The 16436-nt window shown below is 43.1% G+C and overlaps 2 protein-coding genes across 3 annotated transcripts in view; both read left to right on the forward strand.

Moving 5' to 3' along the window:
* The first annotated feature begins 434 nt into the window (after window positions 1-434).
* The window catches only part of LOC116076990 (eotaxin), a 29140-nt gene continuing 13138 nt past the window's right edge, over window positions 435-16436 (forward strand). Inside the window, exons 1-3 of one of the 2 annotated variants that reach the window (XM_031351165.1) lie at window positions 435-579; window positions 1312-1429; window positions 1766-2291. In XM_031351165.1, the coding sequence (XP_031207025.1) occupies window positions 504-579; window positions 1312-1429; window positions 1766-2018 (447 nt within the window). In that variant the 5' untranslated portion in view covers window positions 435-503 and the 3' untranslated portion in view covers window positions 2019-2291. Of the gene's footprint in view, window positions 580-1311; window positions 1430-1765; window positions 2292-16436 lie in introns of those variants that run through there. The other variant, XM_031351167.1, reaches the window with a different exon arrangement.
* LOC116076991 (C-C motif chemokine 7) lies at window positions 12388-14176 on the forward strand. Its single transcript, XM_031351168.1, has 3 exons — window positions 12388-12530; window positions 13164-13275; window positions 13635-14176. Exons 1-3 carry the CDS (start codon window positions 12455-12457, stop codon window positions 13738-13740), a joined length of 294 nt encoding a protein of 97 aa, XP_031207028.1. The 5' UTR covers window positions 12388-12454; the 3' UTR covers window positions 13741-14176.

Consider the following 16436-nt stretch of genomic DNA (forward strand, 5'->3'; position numbering starts at 1 on the left):
GGGGCCCTTTCCCAGCTCCAAGCTTTCTTGAGCCAGGGACAAGCTAAGATATGCTTCCAGGTATCTTCTCCCTTTGGACTTTAGGTTCCCTGGCCACGTCCTTTTATTTCAGTGAAAGCAGATCTACTCCATTCACGCTTGTGGTCACAGTCTAGTATGAGTGCTACCATTCCTTCCCTCTTCCCCCCGCCCCACTCGCTGTGCAGCTTCATTTGCTCCCAGTAGTGGCTGGAAAGGTACCAAATTCTAACCCACAGTTTCTCTCTTCTACTTCCTGGAAACATCCTAGGGCTCTGTACTTACTCAGCAGACTCAAACTTCCACTTTCCATCACTCATCCAGGGTGATGCTATTCTTTGGCACCAAGCTCCCTGCTTGACTCCACCCCCTGGCTTACAATAAAAGGCCAGCGCAGAGCTGCCAGAAATGCAGAGAGACAGACGGGAGACCAGCCCAGAACCAGCCAATTCTCACTGAAGCCAGCTCTCTCTCCCTCTACCACCATGCCGGTCTCTGCCACGCTTCTAGGTCTGCTATTGACACTTGCCGTCTGTAACATCCAAGTGCTGGCTCAGCCAGGTGAGACCCCAGCTTCCTTCTCCTCCCAGCATATCACCCCATTTTTGAATCGTTGTGGACCGTGATAGCATAGTCTCACCCGGTCACTTTTTTTTTTCTTTTTTTTACCACGGTAAGTAAGGAGCATAGAGAAGCACAAAGAGCCAACCCAATTACTCGGTTGCTTCTGGAAAGCAACTAGAATTTTAGTCTTTAGATCTAAATTTAGAATCACACCTTCCTACGGCTCCTGTTCCAGCTACTTTCCTCAGTGTTTGAGAACCTGGGTAATCAAACAGGAGCTTGGGTTGGTGCCTTTTTCCAGATTGAGAAGAAAGGGGAAGAGACCCAGGATCTGAGCTGTGTTTTACCCAGCCCAGCTTCCAGAGAGAGCAGCTTAGCAGAGGTGTTTGGGATCAGAGATATTCATGACTAGATAAAGAGTTTTTTGGAGCCTCCAGTAACGTACTCAGGTAATCTTCTCAGGCCATAGCAATTTGTCTTCTAACTCCCCCAAATAACAGTCCCCAGAGTCACCTAGTTTTAATGGCATCCCTCTACCCAAGATTGTGAGCTGACTTCAAGCTGCAAATAACTGAGTCTGTGTGTCAAAGATCATATCCCAGCTCGGATGTATTGCCATTTCTATCCTATCCTGCTGAAACTGCCTTCTCCTCGTCATCCTTTTCTTCTCTAAGGTCAGAAGCATCTTTCCTGTCCTAATGTGCTCCCTGCTTCTCTTTTACCCTCCAGATGCTGTTAATGCCCCACTCACCTGCTGCTACTCATTCACCGGCAAGACGATCCCAATGAGTAGGCTGGAGAGCTACAAGAGAATCACCAGCAGCAGGTGTCCCAAAGAAGCTGTAGTGTAAGTTACACACCCCAGCCCTCCCTGGTCCAAAGTTTTTTTCCTCAAGAGCAAGGGATGGTCCTCATATACTAATAGTCACACACTCAGATCCAATATCAAGTGGTTCCCAATGGGGAAACCGAGGCCAAGAAGGAAAAAGCAATTCTCAACAGCACTTTCTCTATGGCTGCTGTTCAGGCCCTTCCTATTCTATGAGCTTATCTTAGAAAACCTGCAGGGAAAGCAGGTCACTTTGAGTCCCCTTTCTGCCCGCCCTCCCCCTTGAACCCTACACAGCCCCTTCATGTATAACAGGTTGAACTTCATCTAACTGTGTCTTTTCTCTTTCCACAGTTTTGTCACTAAGCTCAAGAGAGAGATCTGTGCTGACCCCAAGAAGGAATGGGTCCAGATATACATTGAAAACCTGGACCAGAACCAAAAGAGATCAGAAATTGCAACTTTATTTAAAACTGCAGCTACCCTAAGGTCTTCAGCACCTTTGAATGTGAACTTGACCCATAAATCTGAAGCTAATGTATCCACTACCTTTTCCACAACCACCTCAAGCACTTTTGTAAGAGTGGCCAGTGTGACAGTGAACTAGTATGACTTGGACTCTGATGCCTTAAGTAATGTTAAACTTATTTAACTTATTGATATTATGGTATTCCTTTCCTGAATACTAGAATTTCTTAAATGGAAGATGTGGATCTATTTTTTTCCTTTCTGTGAATCCCGATTCAACACTTTCAATGTATGAGAGATGAATTTTGTAAAGATGAATGGTTAAACTTTGTGTTTGAGATTTCAAGGTATTGTTTAAAATATTATTATGGATATTCCTAATTATTAAAAGAAATATATTATTTTTGTACACCAGTCTCGCTTTGGGTGTTTTCTTGAGGGAAATTGCAAAGTTGAGAGTCTATGAGCTTGGAGAGCAGCACAGGGTGGAACACACATTGTGGGGGAACAGGAGAGTGAATGGCCCACTCTTTTGTATTGAATGGTCTCATCTGAGTGTCATAGACTCTTCAAGACAGGGCCCAGTACAGGGATGCTAGTACCATTGTTTCAGTCCCCAGCATTGCTTCTCAGACACATGCTTGTCAAAAGCCCCAGTCCTTCCCAGTTGCTGAATCACAGTCAATCAATTACCCTTTAACTGGGATATATCACTTCCATCTCTAGCTCTGCAATTTATAATTCTCTAACTGTGTAGGCAGTGGAGAATAGATGGAGGACTTAACCATCTTCAATAAGAAGGTTATGTTAATACTTCCTAGAGAGAGGAAGGCATGAACTTATCCCTGACAATGGTTAGAGATTTTATAGAAGAAAAAAAAACACACACACAGGAACATTAAGAAAAACTGGTAGGTGGAGAAAATTATTCAAAGGTAAAAATGAAGATGGTGTGTACATCAAAGAGGGAAGAGAGAAGGAAACCATCAGATGGAGCTACATGTATGTCAAGAGATAGGGATTTTTCAAGAGGAAACTGAATACAGAGTTTTGAATGTGAAGGTAAGAACATGGTACTCCCTCTGACTTGTAGTTTAAAAGATAAGCTGAAAGTCTTTGGTCCAATAAAGAGGGACAGATGAGTTTCATTCAGAGGCTCAGAGGTGAGCTTCAGAAAATACATCCTGATGACTTCATACAGACAGAAAGAAGTGGAGACAAGCGATTGACTGCTATTCATCAAGAGATGAGGGCAGAATATCCAGTGCAAGAGAACAACGTTCTGGACCATGGGAAATGGATTAAGATACAGGCCTTTCCTGAGCTTGTTAATGAGGCAACTTCTCCAAAACCTGAATGCATTTCTTTCCATCTGACTACACACAGAGGAACCTAGATTGTGCACTCAAATGGATAAATTTTCTCTCTCTGAATGTCCATCTGAGGTCTGTAGCATGGGATTCATCTTAGGGTTATTTGGACCACAGGAACACACACATAGCCTCTCCACCAAGGAAAGTGGGCACCTTTCTCTAGGATATAAACTCCCATGGTGCTCGCCCTCTCCATCTAGTGGGGAGAAAGGATTGTTAAGCTAGACCTAGCACCCACTTTGGCAGCATGAGGTGCTAGGGAGAACTCTGGCTTGAAGGCAGGACACAAGCTGACACCGACTGACTCAGTTCTTAGGAGCAAGTGGTATCTATCAATTCAATGAGGGGGAGAGAAGGTGTTGCAGAGATCAACAGGGGCCAATGGTTTCCTTCCTGATTTAGGAGCATGGCTCCTGGAAAATTTCCATTGCTGTAGCTCAGAGTTGGAGCATTCCTGAGCCAGACCAGGCCCTTTGGCTGAAGCTGAGGGTTTCCTTCAGTGGTCCAAGGGCCCGTTACATCAACAAACAGTTTGTATGTAGCTGTGTGAGGGATTCACTAACCCTACATTCCAGGTCCAGTGGTCCTCAGTGCTGGTTATAGGTCAGAAAAGAAATCTTAAAATCATAGTGGGTGCAGAGAAGCAAAGAGGAAATAAATTAGAAATGAGCTGGTCTCTGTTTTGAAGCTTATAGAACAGGGGCCCTCTGGTGCCAGGCTGACTGGCTGCAAAGGACCTGGGAGGAGGAAAGAGAAAGGAGGGGGGCGCACAAATACTTAGCCCTGCAGTTAGCCTGTCCCTACTCATCTGCAAGTCCTATCTGCTCACTCTTGTGAAATATTGACTAGGTTTCTTTTTCTCGAAGTAAGCATGGGTTCCTCCGTCCTTGCACAATGAAGCCACAATGGAGCTGAGCAAAAGCCCTGGCAGTGCTTAGGTGCCTGAGGAGGGCCAAGTTGGATACATTCATTTTCATGTTGCTGCCAACACTATTCCAGAATGTCTCATCCTTTCCCATAATTCTCCGACTTCCAGCCTCTGTTTATTGCTCAATTTGAAAGCCATTTCTATGATTTATTGCAACGGCAGCACCCTGCCTCAGGTACCACACTCTGTATTAGTCCCCGATTGCCACTAACAAACCATCATAAACCTAATGGTTTAAAACAACCAAATACATTAGCATACAGTTGGATTGTTAAGGAGGCAATCTAACTACAGTCCCTTAAAAAAAACTTGCTCCCACAATCCTTCTCCCCTTCCCCAGTTCCCTTCCCCTCTAAGTGGGGTGGGGGGTCCATGCCCCAAGGTATCCTCCTGGGTGTTCTATACCCCACCCTGGCATTTCAAGTTTATAGCTAGACCAGACAAGGCAACCTAGCTAGAAGAACATATCACTAGAACAAAAAAACAAACAAACAAAAAACAAAACTTGCCCTTTGAAACTTCTAGAGACTACTTTTATATCCCCCCTCCTCCATCTCTCACTCGCTCACTCTTTTCTTCTCTCCTTCTCTGTGCATGTTCTCTGCTTCTCTAATCACATCTTTGTTGTTGGTTTTGGCTTTTTGAGTTGGAGTCTTACATCTTGGCCTTGAATCTACCACTGTAACACAGGTTAGCCTTGAACTCATAGCAATCCTCCTGCCTCAGACTCTCCAGTCCTAGGGTTATAGACATGCATCACAATAGCCAGCTGTAGTCACATCTTTTCTTTAATTCGATCTTCCTGTTTTTATATGTAGGAACCTTGGTAATTGTTCTGAGCACATTCTCTTGTGTGTGTGTGTGTGTGTGTGTGTGTGTTTGTGTGTGTATGTGTGTATACACAATACACAATGTAAAGTAATTTAATATGTTATATTAAGATTCAATTGCATGTGTTTTATAAGCTCAAATATTTATATTTTTTTCTTTTTTTTCTTTTTTAGATGTTTTCTTTATTTATAATATCTCCTTTCCCAGGTTCCCCTCCAAAAAAAAAAAAAAAAACTAAACTAAAACAATCCCCTGTTCCCTCATCCCACCCACTCCTGCTTACTGGCCCTGTCATTCCCCTACACTGGGGCATAGAACCTTCACAGGGCTAAGGACCTCTCCTCCCATTGATGACTGACTTGGCTATCCTCTGCTATACATATGCTGCTGGAGCCATGAGTCCTCCCATGTGTACTCTTTGGTTGGAGTTTTAGTCCCTGGGAGCTCTGAGGGTACTAGTTAGTTCATATTGTTTGTCCTAAGGGGCTGCAAACCCTTCAGCTCCTTAGGTCCTTTCTCTAGCTCCTTCATTGGGGACCCTGTACTCAGTCCAATAGATGGCTTTGAGCCTCTACTTCTGTATTAGTTGGGCACTGTCAGAGCCTCTCAGGAGACAGCTATCTCAGACTCCTGTCAGCCAGCACTTGCTGGCATCCACAATAGTGTCTGGATTTGATGACTGAATATGGGAAAGATTCCCAGGTGGAGCAGTCTCTGAATTGTCCTTCCTTTAGTCTCTTCTGAGCGCATTTTCAAATCCAAGATGATGTTCTTGGTCTTCATGTCAACTACATCCTCAAACCCTTTTGCAAAGTCTGGTAGGACACGCACAAGTTCCAGGTGTTAGGTTAGTGTGGTGGCACTTGAGAGACAGAGCTGCCCTTCAGACTGCATGCCTAGGAGCCAGGCAAGGTTTATACTCAGTAGCTGCGCACAGTCCGGATGGCTGAGAAGGCAGCCAAATGAAAGTGTGGATGTTATCTGTATAAGTAAAGGCCTTACTTCGTACCACAGGTGCTTTCTAAGTGGCCTGCACAAGATGATTTATCTTGATTGTGTGGTGTGGCTGAGTGATGCTTAGGACATTAGCAAAGCATACTTCTGGTTTTGCCTCTGAAAGTGCAGATATAGGTCTGGAACGTGAATCAGCAGCTATAATAGAGACCCACCTTCATATGGTGGCAGCATCCAACTAGCCAGGGGACCAGACAGAAGAGAAGTAGAAGCAAAACAAGCAAACAGCATGCACAAGCTCCACACCAGTGGACCTCGACTCCACCTTCTCCAGCCTTTCAATACAGGCTCACTCCAGTGGAGCTTGACTCCACACTCTCCACCCTCTCCAGCCTTTCAGTTCAAGCTCACACCAGTGGACCTCGGTTCTACCTTCTCCAGCCTTTCAATACAGGCTCACTCCAGTGGACCTTGACTCCACCCTCTCCACTCTCTCCAGCTTTTCAATTCAAGCTCACACCAGTAGACCTTGACTCCACCCTCCTCTCCAGCCTTCAGATAGACTCTCACACCAGGGACCCTCCACGAAGTTTGCAGGCCTTCAGCCTCAGACAGAAGTTGTGTCATTGGCCCCTGTTTTTCTGAGGTGTCCAGCTTCATGGACTGAATAGCTACTGGATTGCTGGCTTTCCAGATGTTCACTAGGGAATTACTCAGTGAACAGTTATGAAACTCAGTATAATCAACTATTTTTTATAATTACGCACACACATATATATGTGCATGTATATATGCATATATATACACATGTGTGGGTATATAACTAATATATAATATACACATGAAGAGAACCCTAACAATTGCATTGTTCTAATATGTCTGAGTTCTTTATAAAATGAGAGCACACAGGCAAGCCAGATGATTCAGTAGGTAAAATCATTTGCCACCGGGACTTACAACCTCAGTTCAATCCCTGGGACCCATATGGTAGAAAGAGAATTGATTCCTACAAGTTGATCCCTGACCTCCAATCATAAGCTTTGGCATATGTGTGTGTACATGCACAAGTAAATTAGCAAATAATTAGAGTTTTTAAATTGTTTTATTTTTTTAATTGTGTATCTGTCTTCATGTGAGTTTGTACACTTGAGTGTAGACACCTGAGGTTCCCACAGGCATTAGATCTCCCCTGGATCTGGAGTCACAACAGGTGTCAGCCACCTGACATAGGTGCTGAGAACCAAACCTTGATCCTCTGTGGTATATGCTCTTAACCACTGGACCATCTCTCCAGCCACTAAATGTAAGTTAAAAACAAACAAACAAACAAACCTAAATATAAAACTTTCCAAAAGCTTCTGATGTGGAGTATTGAAATGGGGGATGCTCTCCTTCCCATTGGTAGGTTCTCAGAGTTTCCCAGAAGACCCTGGTGGCACAAGGTAACTGGGACATAATGCTTCTTGGTCCTCTTAGGCAGGTTACTGGACGCTCAGTGCCGCAGCCTCTGGCACAGGCTTTCATGGTATCTCTTGTTCAGATCTGAACTTGGCCAACTTCCAATTAGGGTGAACAGGAATAAGAACTCAGGAAAGAAATTCAGGATCTTAGGGAATCTGGTGGCACAGCTGCTGCTCCAAATCAAGCACTGACACGGACTTTTAGAGTTTTTATTAAAATTATAACCAATGCATAAAAATCATATATATTTATGAAATCATCATCATCATTAATATATCTCTCTCTCTGTCTTTGTCTGTCTGTCTGTCTGTCTCTCTTTCTCTATGTGTGTATCTGTGTATATATCATGAGACAATTACCATCTTTAAACTGAAAACCCTCAGAATCCTTTCTTCTGGCCTTTTAAACATAAATTATAAATCAATAGCATATGATGCAGCCACCAGAACTCCTTTCTCCACCTGTAACTTGATGTCTGTTAGTTGACTTTACTAGGCCTGCCCATCCCCCGGCCCCACCCAGTCTTTAGTAACTACCATTCTACACTCAGCTTTCATGAGATCAACCTTCACAGCTCTCACATGAGGAAGATCACATGGCACTGGTTTTCCTGTGTCTGGCTTACTTCATGTAGCCTAATGCCATCCGGTTTCAGCCATGTTGTCAAAAGTGGCAGGGTTCCACCCATTGATGGCTGATATTCCACTCTATACTATTACCACCACATCTGCATCTACTTATCAACTAAGACTAGGTTGTTTCCATCTCCTAGCTGGTATGGACTGTGGCATGATAAGCATGGAGTACAGATGTCTCTTGGCATACTAAGTCCTACTCCGTTGGCTACATGCCCAGGACCAGGGTTGTGGGACTGCCAATTCTAGTTTTTAATGTTTTGAGGAACTACCATACTGTTCCTGACAATGACTGCACTAATTTACATTTCCATTAGCAGTTTCAAGGGCCCCCTTTTTCTCCACATCTTTGCCAGAACTGTTGAATTTTTGACACTTTTTTAGCAATAGTCCTTCTGACTAGAGAGAGGTTTCACTGTGGTTTTGACTTGCTTTTCCCTGATGTGTTCATTTCTTTTCATGTTGTTATGAAAAAAAAGTACCCTTATTCTAAGAGAAAGAGTTCCTTCTTAGTTTCATCAAGGCAGGGAAATCATGGGAGCAAGAACTTGAAGCAGGTAATCATGCCCCGTTCAAAGCAGGAAAACAGAGTGATAAAGGCAGACTCAAACAGTCCAAGATACCATCCAGAGAATGGTGCCAACCACAGTGGGCAAGACTTTACATTTTAATTTATCTAACACAGACAATGTTAATTCCCACCAGCACACACACACAGGCACATACAGGCCCTTCTCCCAGGTAGTTCTGGATTCTGTTAAGTTGACAATCAACACTAACCATTATACCTCGTGTTCAGTAAAGTTGAAGGTTCTTTTACTTATCTATACCTTCATTTAGGAAGTGGCTTTTTAGATGGATTGTTTATACATTTTGTGGTGGTGTGAAGATGAGATGCAGCCTCATGTCATCCAGGCTAGTTTTGAAATCATTACAAAGCCAAAGATGGTCTAAAATTCCTGGTCCTCCTCCCTCCACCTCCCAAGTGTTGGTATTAGAAGCATGGGTCACCACATCTGGCTCTTACAGAGCGTTTCTGATTAGGTTATTGATGAGCATTCTTTTGTTCTGTTTGCTTGTTTTGTTTTGTTTTGTTTTCCACTACAGAGTTGATTGAGCTTCGTACACACTGTTGTTAGGAACCCCTTATCAGGTGTAATATTTCCTCCCATTCTATGGATTAACTTGTTAACCTGCTGATTGCTTCTTTTCCTGTGACTTTAGTTTGATAAACTATGATTGGATGAGTCTTGCTTGTGTATTCTATGCTTTGGGCTCTGCTCCATAAACTTTGTGCCTATCCCCACATCAAGAAGCATCTCCTATGTTTCCTTCTAGTCACTTCATGACTTCAGGTCTTACAATTTATATCTTTAACCAATTTGAGTTGGTTTTCATGCACTGTGAAAGCTAGGGTCTACCTTTATTCTTGTGAAGGTAGATCTCTGTCTTTCCCAGCACCATTTGTTGAACACTCTTTTCTGGAATGCATGCCTTCCAACAATTCTACTGAAAACCATTTGACTATAAAAGCATGGGGATGGATTTTAAAAAAAAAATTCGAACAATAAATCATCTGTAGAGGCTTTTAGTTGGATAAAGTGGTTTAAAGAAAGGAATCAGAATTGTGGAGCTCTCATTTAAGACTGGGAGTTTGGGCTTAAAAGGGTTGTGGATCAGGTACGGATGAAACAAGGAAAATAGCCAGAACAGCATGCAGGGAGGCATCTTGTGTGTGTACAACACATGTGGTGTGCCTGTACCAGTAGCCTAGCACAGCAACAGTCAGGTTTTTAAAAATCTTGTTTCCAAGATAATCAGGAGCCCAAGGTCTGTACCAGCTGTGATAACTACTAAAGACAGGCATATCCACCTACCGCCAACACCAGTATAGCCAACAGGTAGAAAGAAGCCCATAGATAATGAAATTTGAAGCTGTGGTCAAGTATGCTCATCCTGAGAACAAGAGTAAAGCTCCTGTTTGGGGAGCATCTTTCCTGGCACCTATCTAGAAGCACAAAACCACTGAGCACCATCTCCCATTGATGGGTTTCACGGGCACATCTGCATGGAAGCCAGAGGTCCAAATACTGTTCTTCAGGCACTGTCCACAGTTTCTTTGAAACAAGATCTCTCACTGAACCCAGAACTCACTCAGTGGGAGAGGCTGACTGGTGAGGGGCCCCAGAGATCTTCCTGTCCCTTCCCCAACACTGGAATTATAGATTTGTACCCCTTTGCTTAACTTTTAGGTGGGTTCAGGGGATCAAATTGAGGACTTCATGTTTATACAGCAAGTGTTCTACCAACTGAGCCCTCTCCACAGCCCCACTGCTTGGGTTTCTCCCAGGTTTGCTTTCCCAGTAAGTATGTATCGTCTCTTGTTCCCAGTCCCCGATGCGCACAAAGAGTCGGGAACAGACCAGTGAGTCATTTTTTAGGAACAATCACCAGTTTTTACTGAGAACTATGAAAGTCACTTTTTAAAGACTTCATTCTCTTTTAAATTTTTAAGATAGTGGCAAAACCATAAGCCACAGAATTCACCATCTTTTCCATCTTTAAGCATAGTTATGGAATTAATGTTGACATACCTAACATCATTGAACAACAGATCTCTAGGGCATTTTCACCTTGTAAAAGCCAACTACATACTCACTAAACAAGTTCCTATTTCCTTCTTTGTCAGCTAATTTTTTATAGTGCTAAGATTGGAACCCAGAGCTGTGTATTTGCTAAACAAATACTCTAGTACTGAGTTTATAAGTGCCAGTCCTTATTTTGATATTTTGATGTAAGTACTACAATGAGGCAAAGTAATGATATCTCATGATGGTTTTGATTTGAAATTTTTTTCATTTTATTTATTTACATATAGGGACCATTGAACTCAGCACCTCATACAAGCTTCCAATGGCTAGCAATGTGGAATGTCTTTTTCAATGTTTGTTATCTATCATCCTTTAGAAATTCTAGTGTCATCCATTGATATTCTTTTTCCATTTTCAATTCAGTTGTTTGGTTTTGTTTTTTGCTACTGAGTTGTGGGAGTTCTTTATATCATCTGGATGATGATTCCCAACCAGTTGTCAGTGATACAATCTTTGACTGTGTTTTCCCAGTCCAAAGGTTGGATTATCACAGTGTTGGCTGATTAGAGTCTAGGTTTGCATATTTGTCATGAAGCCTGGGCAGTGCTCATGCATAGCATGTTCTGCAGCCCAAGACTCTGGAGTTTTTGACATGATGTTTTACCATAGAATGTAGATTAGCCCCAAGAGCACACTCCTGCTCTAGCCTCTCACATGCTGAGACCTGACACTAAAGGTATGACACTACATTCAGCTTGACTTCCCTATGTCCTTTTACATAGAAAATATATTTCCATAGCTATTCAGATATTTGGAAAACCATAAGACTCCAAGATCCGAACCCTTCTGGACAGTATTTCTGGGAGCAGAAGTTGAGCCCCTGCCCTTGCCCAATACTCTCTCTGCTACCAAGTTACAGAATTGTTTCTATACAGTGGTTTGAAAACATGTCTGCAGGTTTCTTTATACTCGCTTGCTGAAAGGTTTTGTCTATATGCCTGGAGACTTTAAAGCATCATGTGAAATATATGGTATGGCCTTCACAGTGGAATGCAGAGAAAGAGGGAAAGGAAATAAGCCAAAGAGCAACATCTGGTCCAAATTACAGCTATTGAAGTTCTTCCAGGCACTAGACTTGGAGAGAATGCTTTAGGATGATTCTCAACCCCAGCCATCATCTACCTACAACCAACTATTGGCTAGCTGGAGCCAGTCAACTTTCACATCTGAAACCCAAATCAAGAGTTGTTTTGTTCTGAGTCACATAGTAATTAAACACTCTATTAGACACAGGGTTTGGAAATGTTTTATTGTTTTTGTTTGTTTGCTAACATCTTTCCCTTTGATATCTGAAAAGTTACCAGGACTTTCCATCTTCAAGTGCATTTTTAAATCCTGCCAAAATTTTAGTGCCTGTTTCTGGACTTGGGGCTCCTTGGGATGTTACTTGAAGGGGGAAATAGGAATCCCTTGACTCTGCCATCTCTGTTTCCTTCCTCATTCTCAAAAAAAAAAAAAAAAAAGCTTTTCTTTCCAATAGGAGCTGAGCTGGTAGGAACAGCCAGAGTTCACAGTACAGTGTTCAATCTGGACAGAGTCACCACCTCATTTTCCCTTCCTGGTGTTAAATGGAAGTAGGCCAACCTCACATTACACCCTCCTGTGATTCATTCCAAAGGAAGATCCCTCCCTATCTGCTGCCTATAAAAGAGGAGGCAGAGCAGCCAGAAGATCAGAGAGGCAAGGCCAGCACAGAGTCTGCCAACTTTCACTGAAGCCAGCTCTCTCTCTCTTTCTCCACCATGAGGATCTCTGCCACGCTTCTGTGCCTGCTGCTTATACTCGCTGCTTTCAACATCCAAGTGTGGGCCCAACCAGGTGAGACATGCCCTGCCTCCTTTTTCCCAGAACATGCTGTCCATTCTCTGGGACATTTCATGGACCATTACAGAACGAGGTTTACCCATAGTCTCACCTTACTGGCTTTGCCAAAGTAAGGCAATTAAAAGAAGGACAAGAATCCAATGACAGTTCCAGAACTTGAACCTGATTCCCTTAGGACTCATTTGTGGAAATAAGATAGTTCTTCCCTTATGTGGTGATGGGTCCTGGGTCATCAAACAGGGGCCTGAGATGGTTCTCGGGTAGAAGTGGGAGGGGGAAGAGGCCCAATGTCTAGTGGGTGCTTTATCCAGCCCAATTTCCAGAAACTGATTATGTAGAGGCTGTGTCACAACTAAACACCGTTTCTTTTATCCTAAAAGGGGACTCATAATCAATGTCTCCTTATTCTAAAGAACTGGGGCATTATACTAATGCTTTCCAGGGACACCCATGATTGTCATCAGCTCTTTTTGCCTCTATTGACTGGCACATAACCCATTCAAGTGAGAAAGAATTGAGGGGCATATTAAAAAGGAGAGACTTTAAACTAGGGTGGGCATTCCTTTAAGCATCAACAAAAGACCTGCAATCTACCACAAAGAACGTTTTATTGTTCTTTCATCGTAGATGGGCCCAATGCACCCACATGCTGCTATGTCAAGAAACCAAAGATCCCCAAGAAGATTCTCAAGAGCTACAGAAGGATCACCAGTAGTCGGTGTCCCTGGGAAGCTGTTATGTAAGTACACAACCCCTGCCTTCACCCCCTCAGTGCTAAGCCATCCCTGAGGCAGTCAATAGGATTATATACTCAATAGGTAGAGACTATATCTCTAACACAAACTCACATAACTTTCAGTGGGAAAACTGAAGCCCACCATTCTCTTCAGAGCCACCAGTTCAGAACTTCCCTCTCCCTCTAAGAGCCAAGGGGCCTTCTCTTTGTCCAATGAGAACTTCATCTGCCCATCAGGCCCTTCCTTTGTCTTACCTTCTTCCTCCTCCATCCCCGGGTAATGTCATCAACTTGGGGTAATGCACCAGGCAGAGACTCACAAAATAAGTTACATACTCTCTAACTGAGCCCTCTTTCTTCAGCTTCAAGACCAAGAAGGGCGTGGAAGTCTGTGCTGAAGCCCATCAGAAGTGGGTTGAGGAGGCCGTAGCATACTTAGACATGAAAACCCCAACTCCAAAGCCTTGAAGACATGTGCCTGAACAGAAACCAACCTAGGAGTCAAGAAGCAAAATTCCTCACCCTTGTCCTTCCTGAGAACTGTGCTGAAAAGGGTTGATTACGGTCCTAATGGGTAGGATCCGTCTGTAGGAATGTGAAACAGTCATACCTAAGGAATGGTCTTTAAGTTATTAATATTTTTATTTAATTTGCCATGTACTTTGGTGTGATTTGAATGTAAAGCCCTGGAGACCTCATGTCACTTTAATGTTGTGTTCCCTGCAAAATTCTCCCCCCCCCCAACCCCATTTACCTTGCTCCTGTATTATAAAGGGGCTTTGCAAGAATCAGTGCAAAGATTTTATTTAAAAACTTTTAGGATAAAATCATAATGTTATGATACTGTGGGATTTTAAAATGTATGACTACTGAAGTTTCATATAAAATGTATTTTTGCACAAAAGCCTATCTTTGATGCTGTCTTTTAAAGGAACAAAATTAAGATGGATGGTTGAACAGGGTGGCAAGAAGCACATGGGTGCAGAGGGAGGGTGGGGAATCGGACATGGTAACCCTGGGTCTTAGCTTAGGCTGGCTTAGTTGTGAAAGCCATACAGGATGAAACTAGAAAAAGCCAGGTCCACAGTTTTGCTGTCTGACAGATGACATCAGCTTCAGCTACTTTACCAGGCACTTTTTGGGGGGTTCCCAAAGCCATGGTTTTTCATACAATCTCTTATTGCACCAAATTTGGTGTCTCCACAGACCCCCAATCCCTCCAGTCCAGAATATTAAACTATGTCTCTGGCTTTGACAATGGAGATGCCAGGCCCACATGGCCTTGCAAATTCCTTTCCACATCTGGCAGCCACAGGAGTCTTCAAACAGTTCTCTCTCCTGTTAATCAGAAAGGGCAGGGAAGGTGAAGATCGTGGAACCAGTACAAGATTCTAAGAGATCCCTGGGCCTTCCAGTTGAGCCTCCATTAAAGCCCCAGGTAGAAACATCAGGTGTCAGGAGGTGGACACCTTGGTGGCAAACAAGTGGTACACCAGTGACTATGCACTGATGCTCCAGCCAGATCTAACAGAGCTTTCTGCCTCTCCTGCAGCCTTCCAGGTCAGGCCTTCTCTCAAGTCAGCAACAAGCCAACTTCCCAAAAGAGCCACTAGGAGGCAGACTAGCATCACCCAAACTATAATCTTCCTGCCACATGTTTCATTTTAGAGCCATGAAAGTGGTGTCAGATAGAAAGGTATGTGCATTACATGGGTCAATGCTAAGCAGAGAATCAGTGAGTTCACAGAGGAGGAGCTCCCCGTGCCTAAGGCCAAAGAAACCCCTCCTCTTTCTTTTCTTCTTTCTCTTCTTGCGTTTCTTTCTTACTTACTGTTTGTCTCCTTGCTTTTTTCCCTTCTAGTCTTTTTTTTAACCAAGTGCCCAGGTTGTCCTAAAAGTCAATATGCAAAGAATGATCTTGAATTTTCATCCTCCAGCCTCTACCCCCAGAGAGAGGGAACAAGTGTGCGCTCCTACACACAGTTTTTGAAGTGCTGAGGACCAAATCATAGACTTTGTGCATGTTAGGCAAGCGCTCTACCCACCTAGTGAGATACACAAACAGCCTGGTTCTTCATTTTTAGGAACTTAAATATTGTTTGTCTTCATCTATGTCCAGGGCCCTTTAGGCAAGAATAATTAAAGAGAAAACCAAAACTATGACCAGAAAGAGAAGGTGATCCATAGCTGTGTATCAATGGTCCATGGGATTCAAAGACTAGATGGGTTATATCACTAATGTATGAGTTATAGCACTAGTTGTCTTGAGTAGTCACTAACCTGACAGGTTTCTTTAAGTGAGAGGGTATAGTAGAGCCATGGTCCCCAAGCAGGCACCAGCATCCTGTAGATGCTAAAAATAAAAAACAAAATGAGCACATTTCACATCTGGGAGCATATCCATCAAAGGTGCCCAAATACTGCCATCAAATATATTGATTGGGAGTAGTGAGTGGCAAAGATGTCCCTTTTGCCCTTTAAGTAGTTACCTTACAGGTCTGGGGATTATTGCTAAGAAAAACTTTTAAGGGTTACTCATATTCTTTCTTTCTATATTACAGGACTTCTGTGATCTCTAGCTTAAACATAAAGGGCATCATTTGCTTGGTTAACACACAGACACCTCTGATGATCATATGCCCCCATTAAAAACCATACATCATGATGATGCAAAACTATAATACAGCATTTAGGAAGCTGATGCAGGAGGACTGCTATAAGTTCATGGCCAGCTAGGCTACACAGTGAGTTCAATATCAGCATGGAATACACAGCACAACCCTGCCCCTCCTGCAGTAAAATCAATTAAATATAAAACTTCAATGAGTAACATTCAGCAGACTTCTGACAGCAGGTGGAAAGAGCTGGTGCCTCAGGTTAGAAAGATGGAAGCCCATGTTCCAAAGCACCAAAGCTGTCAGGTCCTGTCTATGGAAATCTTAGCTCCAAAGGGAAACTTTACAAAAATATGCATTGATAGTGTGCTGGTTGCTTCTGTCTGCATCTGTCAAGTTATCACTGTTAGGAAAACAGTTTAGGAAGGAACTGGCTGTCCTTGAGCATTAGAATAAAGTCCACAAATTCAAGATTTATACTGCAGGAAATATAATCTATATGTTAGTACAATTCTCTCTCTCTCCTTCTCTCTCTCTCTCTCTCTCTCT

Source organism: Mastomys coucha, unplaced genomic scaffold (genome assembly GCF_008632895.1).
Source record: "Mastomys coucha isolate ucsf_1 unplaced genomic scaffold, UCSF_Mcou_1 pScaffold5, whole genome shotgun sequence".
NCBI classification, from domain to species: domain Eukaryota; kingdom Metazoa; phylum Chordata; class Mammalia; order Rodentia; family Muridae; genus Mastomys; species Mastomys coucha.